The sequence below is a fragment of the Ochlerotatus camptorhynchus genome, unplaced genomic scaffold (assembly GCF_037179485.1).
Source record: "Ochlerotatus camptorhynchus isolate MF236.1 unplaced genomic scaffold, CSIRO-AGI_Acam_v1.1 ptg000144l, whole genome shotgun sequence".
Taxonomy (NCBI): Eukaryota; Metazoa; Arthropoda; class Insecta; order Diptera; family Culicidae; genus Ochlerotatus; species Ochlerotatus camptorhynchus.
This window is the reverse complement of record NW_027040634.1, coordinates 1,242,998-1,258,793: the sequence shown is the minus strand read 5'-3', so window position 1 is coordinate 1,258,793 and position 15,796 is coordinate 1,242,998. Positions and strand designations below refer to the sequence as shown.

The following is a 15,796-nucleotide window of genomic DNA, read 5'->3' as shown; positions in this document are numbered from 1 at the left end:
AAGTCTTCCACTACCCGATGCATGTGTTGGTTTGCGTTGGAGCGCCTTGAATTCCTAGAAATCATCGAGAAAAGCCATTGTTTGCAAAAGCTGTTAGGCCCTAATTCCAGCTCTATCTAGAAATGATTGCACTAGTTTACAGTATATATGTGAACTTTGTACGCTGGTGGTCATTTCCCATGTAAAATCGTGTGATAAACCCAAAAATGTAGTCAGAAAAACTTAGTAGCATAGTTTTCAAGATACAGCTAAAAAATGACATTTCACTAAAACAATAGTTTGTTTACTAAAATACAAATATGTCCGGCTGTAATTAAGCTATATCAATTATTTTAACGCCAAATTAAAGGTAAGAAAATTTACATTCGATCAACTATGCATTATGTTTTAGTTAGATTAGTGGTATTGTTGACACAACCACTACAAAAAATATTTACCTTGCTTAAAAACTTAGCTGAAATCCAATTTATTTTGGAAATATGCAGAAAATTAAACAAAGTATTAATTTACTACAAAACCACTAATCTAACTAAAAAATAGTGACCACTTGATCGAAAGCAAATTTTCTCACCTCTAATTTGGCGTCAAAATTATTGTTACAGCTTTATTACAACCGGAGATATTTGTATAGAAAATAACTTTTTTTTAAAGTGAAATATCGTATCCAACTGAGATTTGTTAAGACTACACTTTTTGGATTCAACGCACTATTTTACATAAAGATCATAGGTCAAACATTGAAGTTCTTTTTTTACTTTCATTTGTAAACTAGTGTTATCAAATCAAAAAAAAAAAACGTATCGCTTAGGTAGTCTTATATTTAAGCAGTACATCAAAAACTTACAAAAATATCATCATACGAAGCCTTATCTATGTCACTAAACTGAGTTGCCAAGCAAGACTGAGCTAATAATAATAAAGATTGTGAGAGTTTTCTTATTCCAGTCAGCAATTTAGCTCCCATCAATTCCTTCCGATACAGACAAACGGCATTATCAGAAACACTCCAGGTTGTTGTTGATCTCCTCGAACAGCTTCTGCTCAATCGTCGGCCGCACTATCCGATCGTTCGGTACATTGGCACTCAGGTAGACTTGTTTCTTTAGTTTCTTGGATAGCTTTTGCGCCAGCTCCTCCGAACCACAGCCCACGGGATCACCCATGATGGTGGTCGATAACATCTCGTTGCCGGGCGCCGTCAGCATGGCCATCGATAGTTCGTCGAAATTTTCCGCCTTATTTTCTCCAATGTAGATGAACACAGAATCCTTCATTTTCAGGATTCGAATGTTGTACCGTACGTCGCACACTTCCACGCTGCACAGGTGCGATGTAAAGTTTGGCGAAAGCGTGGCTGACATTGCGGACTGGCTGAAACGAATGGATGATTGAAACAAAATTCGATTGAAATAAATGTTTCACCCTTGTATGGCTACAATACTTCAGGAGTAAAACTGAATTTTCAGTGATATGATTTGCAATTTTTAGCGATGCGAGCAACGAATGTTCGACGTCTGCGACCTTGAGAAGTGAAAACATAAACATATGTCAAAACAAGACGCCGGTTTGACAGTTTCGAGGTTGCATGTGACGAAAATCAGTTGCGCATGCGTTGATTTTTACAACAGGGCATACGCTCTTAGTACGGATGATCGCCGTTGTGATGTAGTTTGTCGCTGCGGAGGGTTAAGAGATTAAATGGTATATTGGATTGAGGAAAAGTATTGAAATTTTTACAATTATGAATTTAGGTTAAGGAACATTCGTTGATGTAGCAAACTACTAGTTCATTGCTGTGGGTTGTCCTCACTGTTATACATGATCAATATTAATAGCCCATAATCATACTGAACCTGCTATTTAATGGCCGAAAAACGGATATGGTAGAGCGGTAAGCAAAATCAATCACGCTCCATTACGGGATAGTTGGGAATCTACTTTCAGCATCAGAATCATACAATATGGTAAAAAAAAGAAAAAAAAACCATCTAAAAGAAGGATGTCCCATTCAATGACTGGAGAGAAGAGTTCACCCTTTATTCACGAAAATACTAAAAGGCCCATTTCTTCAGCTGCGCCTAATCCTTAAATTGTATTTACCTTCCCTAATAAAAAATACCATTCCCGAACGATAACCCAATTGATTGAACTATTCCACAAATGGTTTGGATGATACCGTGAACACGTCATTAAGCAAAATAACCATATAAATTTTAGTAGGGTATGCTGGCTTAAGATTTAAGCGTAGGAAAAAAACAGCCCTTCGTTCGAGATCTCCAAGGATGTTCCAGGGCAAACAACTCAATTCTGGACATGAATATTTATTTTCAGGCAGGGTAGAGAACTACTTCGGCGTAATCACCCATTTTGGGCCTATCGAGCAGAAAACTTTAAATAAATCCATGATTTCAGAGTTAACAACCCAACAAACAATTTTAGCTGCAAATTAGCTTATACAGCCAAAATTTGCCATATGCAGCTAATTTTTGCCTGTATAAGCTAAACTGCAGCTAAAATTGTTTGTTGGGAAGTCAATTATGTGTTTGGTAGGATACTTTAGTTAATAAGCTACCAAACGAAGTCAATGAGAACGCGTGATATGAAGGTTTGCGGCCATTATTCTTAAACACAAAAGAAGCGCTCCGACCGATTACTTTTTTATCATCGTCCGATAGGCCGAAGTGAATTCATTGGCGTTTCAATGGCGTTTCAATGCGTTAGGCCGAGTTTAGAATCCGTAGGCTGAGTTTGGCGTCAAAAAGCAGTGTTAGACTTTTGACAATATCTCAACGATTGGTTTCTCTTTATCAAATCTTGTTACGGTACGTACAGTAAGGTAAATAAATTTGGAAGCCATCAGGACCAAACGGAATGATATTATTACTGATGGCTTATTTATACTTATTTGAAGTTTTCTGCTCGATAGGCCCAAAATGAGCAATTAGGCCTAAGTAGATCTCTACCCTACCACCAACCGGTGGAAACTAACAATTTAAATTGGCTCACTACACTGAAACAAGGACCATAGTTTGGAATACTATTTTGCAGAAAACACTTATTTTCAATATTATCACGCTTATTACCGTTGAATCTACTATGTATTCAATATAGTTGACTATAAATTTTAACAAATTTACTATGATTCTGGCAAAACTACTATGCTTGCTCAAAATGCAAAGTTATTTTGATAGAAATAATAGCAAGATTAAATGAAATTGTTTTCTGCAAAAATCTATTGGTGAGGGTATTTAATTTAAACCAGCAATAGAGTATTTTTGCCAATGGATTTTGTTTCAGTGTACTTGACTAGCCTATTGGTCTCAAGCAAATCGATTAGCGTACCAAATTCTAGTCTAAATTCTAGTACTACATTATGTTTGTTTTGATTCACTATGAAAGTTTGGCAGATAAAATGAGGAGTTCAGGGATTTTTTTATGTTTCGAGGGGTGCATCGATTAGCTTGGAACCGAAGAGAATACCAGAGCTGAGCCAAAAAGTTGAGCACGTTTGTTTCGGACCCTCTGGTCTTAGAGTTGCCTCTATGGTACCACATTGATTCGCTCCGATTATACTGGGTGATTCAGAATAACCAACAATCAATACGAAACTAACGATTTTAAATTGGCTCACTAATTGACTAGCCTATTGGTCCCAAGCAAATCGATTAACGTACCCCATTCTTGTATAAATTCCAGTACTACACTATGTTTGTTTTGATTCGCTATGAAAGTTTGACAGATAAAATGAAGGGTTCGTGGATTTTCCTATGTTTCGAGAGGTTCATCGATTAGCTTGGGACCGAAGATAGTACCAGAGCTGAGCCAAAAAGTTGAGCTCGTTTCTTCGGGACCTTCTGGTCTTAGAGTTACCTCTATGTAATAACTGTCACCGATTTCACAAATATGCAATTCTCAATAGGTAAAATGGGTATTTTTGTGTACAAATATCAGCTTGTATTGATAGTAATATTTGAAATTTCATTCGTTTTCGATTTCAAGCAGCCATGGACGTGAAAATAGAGCATGTGATAGATTTGTATAAATTCGTGTGTTATCGTTGAAACTGAAATCTCTTCGAAAAATGAAATATTTGTTTTCGCATTATAGAGGTAAAAAGCAACCATGCGAGGGAAATTCGTTCAATATAAGAGCTTAAACGCTGTCCAGACTGAAGAGTTATAACATGTTATAATGGTTGTCAACTAATTGCATGGTGGTTTCTGTGTTGTAATTATTTGACAACCGTTATAACATGTTATAACTCTCCAGTATGTACAGCGTTTAACGTACTATTAGACACATCGCCAGGACTCCAAAAGTGCTGAAGCTAAAACGTGCATGCCAGCTGTGGTTCATTTTTGTGACAAGTGTGGCTGGTTATTAAAGATAAAGGGAGAGATATTTGAATTAAAGTATGCTAAGTTGAAGGTTATATATGTAGTATATCTGGAATATACTGATATCAAAAAATCTTGCAAGCGTTCAAAAGTTATGACCATTTTAAAAAGTGACAGTTATTCCGAATTACCCTGTACAATCAACCCAGCTCGATAATAATGATTTGGTTTCAATCTGGTTATCTTTTGATTCTACACTAATAAAAATTCAATGATTATTTGATTGTGTCCCACACATGAATTTTTGCAATGCGATAAACAAACTCTAATAAACAAATACCATAAACAAATTATATCCCGGATGGGTAAACTATCCCATAAATGGTTTGGATGATACCCCGACACATGAAACTCATGTGGAATTTTACATGGAAATTCGCCAATAAATATGTGTCGAATTTTCTTAGTGTATATTTGACTGTATCGTATGTAAAAATATTTTAAATTAAATTATTATTATTATTATTTAGCTTATTATTATTACTTTCACCCTTAGGCTGGTTCGCCTCCAACGTTTTTTTTTTTTTTTTTTTTAAATTAAATTTGAACAATAGGAAAATCATCTCTAAGCCCTTTTCTCAAACTTAAAAGAATTATAAAACACACCATTTCATTCTTCAATTTAAACCCAACCAACTTCAAACACAATCATGTCGCGAAACTCCCCCTCCCTTTCCAACGAAGAATAAGTACTTAAGAAATTTATAAACCTCTATCTTCATTCAAATTATCTCCGTTGGAAGAAAATTCCACGCATTCCGCGAGTGGAAAACTTTTCGCACCGAGCCTCCGAAGAAATTGCGAGAAAGAGTTCTATTCAAAGGGCCAAATTTAATTCATCTTCAACAATAGAAACCCCATTCGTTTTCCTATACAAAACAGAACAAGGCAAACATTCTCTAAAGAGGGGACTCACCGACCAAGAATCAAGGAGTACTAAATTTTCTGTTCTGTTTCGCAACACCCAGCCGTGGTAAACTTTGCCCGGGTGATGAAAAAAGCCATTTTCTTTCGACAATAAAACCAGGAGACCTCCCTCACCATTCAATACACAGTCTATCATCTGTCCAACTCCCATCTTGTGCTTTCCTTCTACCTCTCCCCGCCAATCGTGATAATAGGCGAAATTGAAAGGATTCGCTTCGTAGGTAAAAGACGGCAGGGAAGCAATTTGTCTTCCATTGACTTTCAATTCAAAATAAAGGAGGAAGCTCCCGAAAATTTCCCGCGATTCGGTTCGTTGCAGTTGGTAAACGATTATAATGGAGATGATGAAGATGAGTTGTATGGCGCAAAATTTCACGAATGCTTGTCACGGTAACCTTATTCACGGTGAAGTAACCGAATAACGTACCGCGTTCTATCAACCAGTTATTTGGGGAATGCCTTTGAGAAGTATTACTGAACTGAATAGGAATCCCGATCCCTTGGGATTGTGTGATCGAAAATCTTTCGCAATACTTCTGCGCCCCTATACTGTTAGTGTTTTATTATAATAGATTTTTGAATTGAACGAATGGTGGCGCATGGTTTGTATTTTTGATTGTAACACGTAGTAATTTCCTTTAGTTCAATCGGTAAAGGGTATAGGTCGGCTGGAGGTGGCTGTGTTTGATTCCGGTTCAGTCTAGGATTTTTTTTGACTTCCCTGTGCATCAGAGCTGCCAGGTGGTTTTATAAAAAATCTGTATCCACTCTATTAAAAAATCTGTATTTTCTGTATTGACGATTTTTTTTCTTAATTAATCATGTTTTGTTGTTTTACAAATACAGTGCATACAAAATAACCATAAAAAGTGCTTAACCACCTATTCGGGCTATCGTGCTAACCATACGGGATATAATTGCGCCATTTGTGATATCGTCCGTACTTATTTATAAGAGTGATATGAAGCCGTTTGAAAATGTATGGAGATTTTAGTTTCTATTCATTATCTTCCTGATAAGCAGTTTTAAATGCAAAAAAGTGCACAAGTTCATTACTATTTGATATTTTTAATATAGATGAATACAATTAATTACATCATTTGTGTGGTAGTTACACCGAAAAGTCGAAAGATGTCGCCCCGCCAGTGCTGGTAAAATCATTTTTGCAGTATGGAGAATATCAGAAAATCCGCAATTTCTTACGAAATACATTTTCAATGCAAGTAAAATGTTTACGAGTACTTGTATTTGTACCATTTTAATGTGCTCGGGCACTTTTCTTGTATTTAACATACATGCTTATATTGGAAATATTCAATTAATACTGTAAATCCCCATACAATCTCAAATCGTTTACTACCAGCTCCACATGCATCCGAAAGCGGTTGGTCCTCTGGTTGTGAATGCTGTCAAAAACACCATAACATGATTAATTGTCGATGGAAATTTGATAGGTTCCCGAGCAGAGGGTGAGAACAAAATGAAAACAAGAATTATGTTGTTTTCATTATTCCTGATAACTCAAATTGATTTCATTTTGATGGAGTTGATGGCTAACAGAACAAAAATGAGAGCTAAAAGATATGCGAAGAATATCAAAATTATAACATATATTGATATTAGTGAGAACTGCTTGATAACTTATTTAGATATAGATTTTTTTTTCTCAAGCATTTTATAAAAATCTGTATAAATCTGTATTGTAATTTAAAAATCTGTGATAAATCTGTATTCTGTATCGGGTCTGTATTAAGATTAAAAAATCTGTATAATACAGATAAATCTGTATAAATGGCAGCGCTGCTGTGCATAGAGTATGATTGTACCTGCCACACAATTCTCGCGTAACTTTTCAAATAGACCAATCTACATTGATCGATTCTCTTCAACGACTCTCTCGGTCGTTAATAACTTGGCTGCCTTCATATTTCGGACTAACTTTTCTACATAGTCTGTTAAAAGAATGTATTATTAAGATTATTGGACGGTAAGAACAGCTGAGCAAGTTTCTGGAGCCGAATTGTTAACGAAAGAGAGAGTCGATGAAGAGAATCGATGAATGTAGATTGGCCTATTTGAAAAGTGACGCGAGAATTATATTAACGCAAAAAAGCTACTGGCTTCGAAAGCTCTCAATTAACGTCGTATGAAAGTATATGCGTAAGTATATGAAAGCTCTCAATTAATAACTGTGGAAGTGCATTAAGAACACTAAGTTGAGAGCACGCTATAAGCTTATATGCGATATGCAATAAGCTTAAAATGCGAAGAAGAAGAAGAAGAAGAAAGTCAAAAATAAGAAGACGCAGCTATTGAAGCACTCCAAAATGTAGTTCCAATCTTTGCCTCAGAAATTTGAAGTCATAAGACATACACGGAAAAACGAGTTTATGCATAAATGACTGTTTTTCATCCATTTTAGGGAGCTAGTTCGAGCTGTCATAGAGTGGTTGAAATTTATAGCGAAAATGTGTATACAATTTAGACATTTCCAGAGAAAACCATTTTTCAACAGAAGTGTCTAAATTTGATTCACTAGTGGCTGAAAAAAAAAAAATTCGGGAACAATTCTACATAGAGCTGGAATTAGGGTCTAACAGCTTTTGTAAACAATGACTTCTCTTGATGATTTCTAGAAATTTAAGGCTCGCCCACGCAAACCACTATCCTCATCGGGTAGGTAAAGACTTCCCCTATCCGATGGTTAGGTTGGTCTGCGTGGATGTGCCTTGAATTCCTAGAAATCATCGATAGAAGTCATTGTTTACAAAAGCTGTTACGCCCTAATTCCTGCTCTATCTAGAATTATTTTCCGAAAAGCAGCGGTCATCCTTGATCAACTTTTTCGTGGGTAGATTGTTTATAGTATTATTATAATCTAGATACAAGTTAACAGTAATTTATCATTTTCTTATTATTTCCAGAGAGCGGTGAGAACTTTGTCTTTATAAGTTTTTTTCAGAGGAGCTAGTGAGCTGCAGATTCAGCTGTTACAAGCGTTGTCAGGTACAGTTGACTTCCGATGATATATTGCTGGACATGCCGACTGGAACATCTTGTCGCCATGTGGGATCAGACCAAAGAGATGGCCGATGCTAATAGTAAGTATATCTAACAAGGTACATTATTTTGAAACTGTTGATCCCCATTACAGGGCTGCAAACAGCAGCACGACGATTCGGATCGAGTTCGCCGAGCACGACACGGGAAAAAGTCGACGGAGGGATCGTGAAAAGAAACATCAGAGTCCCACCTGGACGGGATGTCGAGCGATGACAAAGTGGCCGACATTGAAGTGACTTGAAAACTGAAGAGTTAAATTGTGCGATCTTGCTCTGCCCAGATGTTCCTGCTAAAGGGTGATACGGTCAAAATTTGGTCAATATCAACTTGACGTATTTCTTTCAATTTTGCATTTAAAAAACCTGAACACCCCTCATTTTGAAGGTGTGTGTGTGTAGAATGTTGCTCCTATTTTGATTTTGGAATTCACTCTTCACTTGTCAAAATGCCGTCCAAGCAAGAAGAGCAGCGTATCAAAATTTTGCTCGCGCATCGCGAAAATCCGAGCTACTCGCACGCAAAGTTGGCAAAATCGCTAAAAGTTGCCAAATCAACCGTTACAAATGTAATTAAAGTGTTTGGGGAACGTTTGTCGACAGCCAGGAAGTCTGGATCGGGGGGAAATCGAAAACCGGAAGCCGCTGAGACGACAAAGAGAGTTGCCGGTAGTTTCAAGCGAAACCCTAACCTCTCTCGCCGAGATGCCGCAAATAAGCTGGGTGTATCGTCTACAACCGTGCATCGAGCCAAAAAACGAGCCGGACTATCGACTTACAAGAAGGTAGTGACTCCAAATCGCGATGATAAACAAAATACGACGGCCAAAGCGCGATCCCGGAGGCTGTACACGACGATGCTGACGAAGTTTGACTGCGTGGTAATGGACGACGAAACCTACGTCAAAGCCGACTACAAGCAGCTTCCGGGACAGGAGTTTTATACGGCAAAAGGAAGGGGAAAGGTAGCAGATGTTTTCAAGCACATGAAACTGTCAAAGTTCGCAAAGAAATATCTGGTTTGGCAAGCCATCTGTACCATAGCTTCCGGGACTGTCAACCAAGAAATTTACGTGAAAGAGTGTTTGAATAAACGTCTGCTGCCTTTCCTGAAGAAACACGGTTGTTCCGTACTGTTTTGGCCGGATTTGGCATCTTGACATTACGGTAAAAAGGCCATGGAGTGGTACGCCGCCAACAACGTGCAGGTGGTTCCCAAGGACAAGAACCCTCCCAACACGCCAGAGCTCCGCCCAATTGAGAAATACTGGGCTATTGTCAAGCGGAACCTAAAGAAGACCAAAAAAACTGCTAAGGGCGAGCAGCAGTTCAAGGCAAACTGGCTTTCTGCGGCGAAGAAGGTGGACAAGATGGCTGTACAAAATCTGATGGCAGGGGTCAAGCGTAAGGCCCGGCAATTCTGATTTGGAAAAGCGGAAGCCTAACTGAATATTTTTCCTGAATTTTATACTAATTGAACTTGAAAAAGAAATTTAATTTGATTTTTTAAATAAACGATTTCACCGATTTACACGCGTTTTCCCTTGACCAAATTTTGACCGTATCACCCTTTAATTGTATTTATGAGACAAGAAATAAACGTTACTTTTTATTGATTTTTATTTGAATGTAATTTTTTATAAAATATGTTGAAAATGCACGAAACCAACAATTTAAAATCGTTCCGGTGGTAACCACTTTTAAGGAAAACGTCTTTATTCATTAATGATTAAAATTTAATCACTTTCGAGAATAACGCGTTTATTCATCCGATGAGTAAACACCGTTTATTCATTTTATGAATATGTGTGCGTTTTCTCGAAACTGGTTAAAATTAAAACATTAATGCATACTTTTTTCTTAGCGTGTACTCATCGTACTCGGTCCACGTACAGCTTTTTCCGGGCCATAAATCATGAATCTAAAAGGAATTTTATGTTATTAAATACCAAACATGGCCTGATTTTTATTATGATAGCTTTTTCTTAAAGTGACGACATTACAAACTTGAAACTGCCGATTATCTGTCAACGGCTAGGAAAACGTCATTCCAATCGAGCAGAGACCTGTCAATTGGCTGAGATAATAAAAATAAAATTTCTATTATTATTATCCTTAACCACGTGTTTGGGGTATAATCCAAACCACTTGTGGAATGATTCTATCATTTGGGTTATCGTTCGTGTATGGTATTGTTTTTATTAGGATACCTCTACCCCCTGTATTCACACAATTGGGCGCATTTTAGTAATAGATGTAAAATAATTATTTTAAATGTAAATAATGATTTAGTAATATAATAGCTTAGGTAAACAAAGTTAATAACGGTTTTAAGTTATTTTATTGTATAAAATGCTATTTTGGCTCGTAAATTATGAGAAAAATCTATGCTTTTGAAATTAACTATTTATATACATTGAATTTCTTGAAATATCGAATCTTTACTGCTACGCACAAAATTCAATTCTTGTAGGATTATCCTGAAATTTTGCATTTGAGGTTGAAATCTATCAGAGAATCTTAAAGTAATATTATAGAAATAATAATCCATGAAATAATTTCAATAACGACCGCCTTTGCCCAACTGTTCAATGGTACGCTTTGTCCAGCCGTTTATAGGTTGTGCCGCCCGTTTCTATAAGCACAAGTTAAACACGACGGCAGTTAGTTATTACGTTTAACAGCTGTTCATCGATGTGTGCTATTGTTTATTTCTTGCTCAAACCAAGGAGGTGGTATTCCTATCTCTACCAATAGCAAGTAACCATAGTGAACATAGCCGTGGGTCCACGCTCTGGACCCGCTTAGAGTGATTTGTGATCACGTCTTTATGCTGGCTACGAATATATGGCGGCGTGTCAGGCCCTTGGCTCAAAAAATTTGGGTGACGAAAGCGCTTTTATGTTTTATTTTTTTCGATTGAGCTCACTGATATAAAGTGTTATGAACACATTTATTGGCAAGAGCTTCAAAGGTTTCGATAGGCTGGACCTCCTGGACAGCTGCAAGGATTCATCTTTTTGGACATTCTTATTTCTAATTCCACAGACCACTTATATTTCCGATCTGACCCAGGGGCCCACAGGAATAATTTTGGCCAAAGTATCAAAACAACCATTCTAATATTTTTCTAGATACTTGTCTTATGTTGGATTAGAAAAGGCCAGGAATGAAGCTCATAATCTGGCTAAAATAATATTTACCTTAAAGCTAATCCAATGGCTAAGTGATTCCTTTGAACCAGTCAAATCACCAGGTGGGGATATCATTTTCTCAGTACAACTTCAGAAAGGGAAATACATGTTACCATCTATTCTTATAGGCATGTTTATAGCAAGCCTAACATTATGCTATTTTCTGATAATTTGACGTCAAGGTTATCTTTATTTATACGCGTCAAGGTTCTAATTTCCTACAATAATTGATCAAGATAATGTGATTTCAGTATCTCAAAACGTAGTTGTTGAGAAGTGTAGTTGAGAAGTGCAAAACGTTTAACGTCAAACAATATAGTCGCTCACCAAATAACTTTGAGCTCCTCAAATAATAAACTCTTGGTTGATTCTTATAGTAAATTTATTACACTTTCCAAATCTGCAATCATCTAAGCTAATCTCGAGGGAGGCGACACATCTAAAATGGCAGACAAGATGAATCTGATTTTTTCAGTCAGTGTACTTTTTCCAGGTTTCACTTCGCTGCACCTACTTTTTTACGCTGCGAAACAGCGATGAAGATTAAAAACATTTGAGTGCGAGTTAGCCGAGAAAAATTTTAACTTTAAAAATGAATAGTGAGCATAGGAATACTTTGCATCCAGTAGCCCTAACATATTACAATAAACTTACAGTTTAACCGTTACCATACTTTGGATGCTGGTTATCAATGTCATCGGGTACAACCTCACATCATCCCTCGTTCTGCGTTCTATATGCACGTGGAACACGGTGTGTCCAGCCAGCGCGTCGTCCTGGAAGATGACCGTAGATAACGAATCTTCATACCTGGCAACTTGGTTGACACGAGAACATCTCCGAGTTAACACATTCCCCAATAAAAATAACCATAAAAGAGAGCTTAACGACGTGTTCGAAATATCATCCAAACTAAAGAGGCTGAATTTATAAAGAGACGAAATGTCAAAATTGGAACAATCGACTATCTGTCAAAGTCGTAAGAAAAGTTATTACAATCGAGCAGAAGACCTGTCAAATAGATAAGATGTCGTCTCTTTACCTAATTCAGTCTATTTAATCCAAACCATTTGTGGGATAGTTTACCCATACAGTTTGTTTATGGTATTTGTTCATTAGGGTTGGTTAAGCAAATTTTGGATTCCGTAAGATTAATTAACAAACCCCGACGAGTAGAAAACTGTCTAACATGACCGTTCTCTTTCGGTCTAAATCGTTCCGTCTGTGTTTGAAACACGGCATATTCTAACACACATTTGCTAGTTTGGTAAAGTCTTGGTGAACAACCACTCCGTCCGAATAATTCTGACTGGCTTAGACAGGGTGGCGGTGACGGATTAACGACCAAGGTGATACCGTAGCATTTGCGTTTCTTGTTGCAGAACTCCGCGACTATCTCGCAACATTGGTACTCAGTGTTCTGCGTTCGAAGGAGGACCTCCCATTGGGGGTAGACAGCCCTGCCTTTGGCAAAAGCCGAATTTCTGCTAATTGTCACTGTTGAGGACAAACTCGTGCGTGATTTCGACGACTATCCCCCAAGTAACATTGCAGGTTTAATCGCGGTTTTATAGCATTCTATAAGTCTAAACCATGGTCTACAGAACCCTCATAAAACCAAAAATGTTACTTGGGCCTACTACGGTTTGTTATGACTTCCATAAAGCTGACCACCGTAGCATCATAGATGTATTGTCATTATCATGATATGGAAGAACATCCTTGATCCAGATGACGTTGAGGCTGCAGCGCAAACCTTTTTACATGTCTTGGCATATGTCATTGACAGACACGTCCCGAAAAGAACTCACCACAAAGTCTCACCCTCCCTGGCAGACGAGAGAGCTACGTAGTTTGAAGTCAATCGAGCAGCATTGAGAAGATTTACGAAGTATCGCATGCTTCCTCTGAAACTACATTATGTGAGGCTGAATCACATGTACCAGCGAGTCAGTCGTGAATGCTTTTCAAGTTTCCAACGAGGCATCCAGCGCAAACTTGAACTACACCCGAAATCCTTTTGGAACTACGTGAACGAGCATCGCAGGGAATCCGGCCTCCCATCGTCTATGGAATTCAACGGAGAAGTTGCTGCCACCGTTCAAGATAGGTATGTGCCACGTTTTTCCGACAAGTTTTCCAGTGTATTCACTAATGAAATACTAACTGGCGACCAGGAAAGTTCCAATAACTAATCAAACGCTGGGTGCAATTGATGTTAATGCAAAAATGATTTCTAAGTCCGCGACTCTGCTCAAGTCATCCTTCAATCTTGGACCTGATGGAGTTTCATCTGTATTTTTGAAGAGACATATTGCTAGCTTGTTAATTCCGCTTCATCGCCTGTTCCGCATGTCTCTCTCCAGTTGCATATTTCCATCCTGCTGGAAATTTTCGCACATGTTTCCCGTGCACAAAAAATGGAAGGAAACGAGCTGTGAATAACTATCAAGGAATTACATCGTTAAGTGCCGTTTCGAAGCTATTCGAGCTAGTGATTATGGATCCGTTGCTGTCCCATTGCAAGCAGTATTTGAGTGCTGATCAACATGGGTTTACTGTCGGCCGCTCTACAAGCACTAATCTCTTGTGTCTCACATGGTATATAACCGAAAGCATGTCGGATCGGGTTCAAAAGGACGTTTTTTTTTTATTTAGACCTATCCGCAGAATTCGACAAGTTGAACCATGCTATTGCGATTGCTAAACTCGGTAGGCTCCGTGTATGCGGTAGTCTTTCGAGTTGGTTTCGGTCATATCTTACCGGTCGCCAACTGAAGGTTGCCATAGGAGATTGCAGATCAGCTAGCTTCTTCGCCTCATCAGGTATACCCCAAGGAAGCCACATGGGACGTGCCTCTGGTCATCGAAGCTCCTCGATTATCATATGCAGATGACCTCAAAATCTTCCTACGAATCCGCTCCATTGCTGACTGTCACTTTCTTCAACGTCAGCTGAATGTATTCGCTAGTTGGTGCAGTTTAAACAGAATGGTAGTGAACCCAGCCAAATGCTCCGCTATTACGTTCTCACGAAAACAACAACCGATAATATTTAGCTAAGACCTGCTTGGTTCGACAATCGAAAGCTTGAATCAGGTGAAAAACTTGGGTGTGATCTTGGACTCGCAACTATCATTCAAGCAACACATTGCATATGTTGTCGATAAGGCGTCAAGAACTTTAGGGTTCATTTTTAGGATAGCTAAAAACTTCACCAATATCTACTGTCTAAAATCTCTCAATTGTTCACTCGTTAGATCAACGCGGATTGTAACCCAAACTACAACAACGGTGCCGAGAGAATTGAATCTATTCAACGTCGCTTTCTTCGTTTTGCGTTGCGTAGATCGCCTTGGAATGATCCGTTTAGATTACCCAGTTACGAAAGTCGTTGTCTACTTATCGACCTAGAACTTCTCCGGACTCGAAGAGACACAAGCAAAGCCCTAACCGTGGCCAATATCCTGCAAGGAAGGACAGATTGCGAGGCTATCCTGAGGCAAATTTACCTGAATTTTTAACCTCGACCGCTTCGTAACAAGCAAATCCCCAAGATTTCCCAAAAAACTTATTACTTACTCAAGGTATCTTCCAAATAAGCTTCAAAATTGATTTTTTTTTATCAAATTTTTAATTCAGTCCTCTACATCCGTAATACGCGTGCGAGGCTCAATCCTTTGTAGACTACTCTGTTTTAAATTAATCTACTATTAAATCAAATATTAAAAATCCATCATCACCATCGTGGCGAACAGAAATAGTTTTTGCAGTGCTTCAATAATTATTAAAAAGTCGTTATGGCAGCTATCCATATTATCTTCCGTTAGATATAACTTCGTCAAGATACATAATTTGTCAATACATAAAAAAAAAAAACACTATATAACTGTTCAAAAGACAGTTTTAATGTGTGAAATGCAGTGTCTTTTAAATTCTATAAGTGTTGCTGAACGTTTGATAAGTCTAGGCATCGAATTGAAAACATTTATTCCTTTATAATATAATGAATTTTGTGAAATACAAGTCAAGAAATGTGGTGTTCTTATTTCAACCACGTTTCTAGCATTATATCTATGAAAGTCACTTCCTTTTCCAATTCGATCACACAAATATCGAGGCAACAAACCATTAACTACTTTGAAAATGAATGCCATAGTCAATTATACAATTCTTTGCTTCACCGACAACCATTGTAAGGCGTCTAGCATCAAAGTTG

General features: G+C 37.8%; 1 protein-coding gene across 2 annotated transcripts; it reads right to left on the bottom strand.

Moving 5' to 3' along the window:
- Positions 1–813: 813 nt before the first annotated feature.
- LOC135700866 (proteasome assembly chaperone 4-like) lies at positions 814–1,519 on the bottom strand. Of its 2 annotated transcripts, none has more exons than XM_065221523.1 (2): positions 1,442–1,519; positions 814–1,371 (listed from the first exon to the last, which is right to left on the bottom strand). In XM_065221523.1, exon 2 carries the CDS (start codon positions 1,359–1,361, stop codon positions 996–998), a length of 366 nt encoding a protein of 121 aa, XP_065077595.1. In that variant the 5' UTR covers positions 1,362–1,371; positions 1,442–1,519; the 3' UTR covers positions 814–995. The 2 variants fall into 2 exon arrangements, with proteins under 2 accessions (XP_065077595.1, XP_065077596.1); XM_065221524.1 differs by having other exon boundaries at positions 814–1,367; positions 1,442–1,460.
- Positions 1,520–15,796: the final 14,277 nt, after the last annotated feature.

Bases quoted from the DNA above. Each gene is read 5' to 3' on its own strand.
- LOC135700866 (XM_065221523.1), bottom strand. From the start codon at position 1,361: ATGTCAGCCACGCTTTCGCCAAACTTTACATCGCACCTGTGCAGCGTG.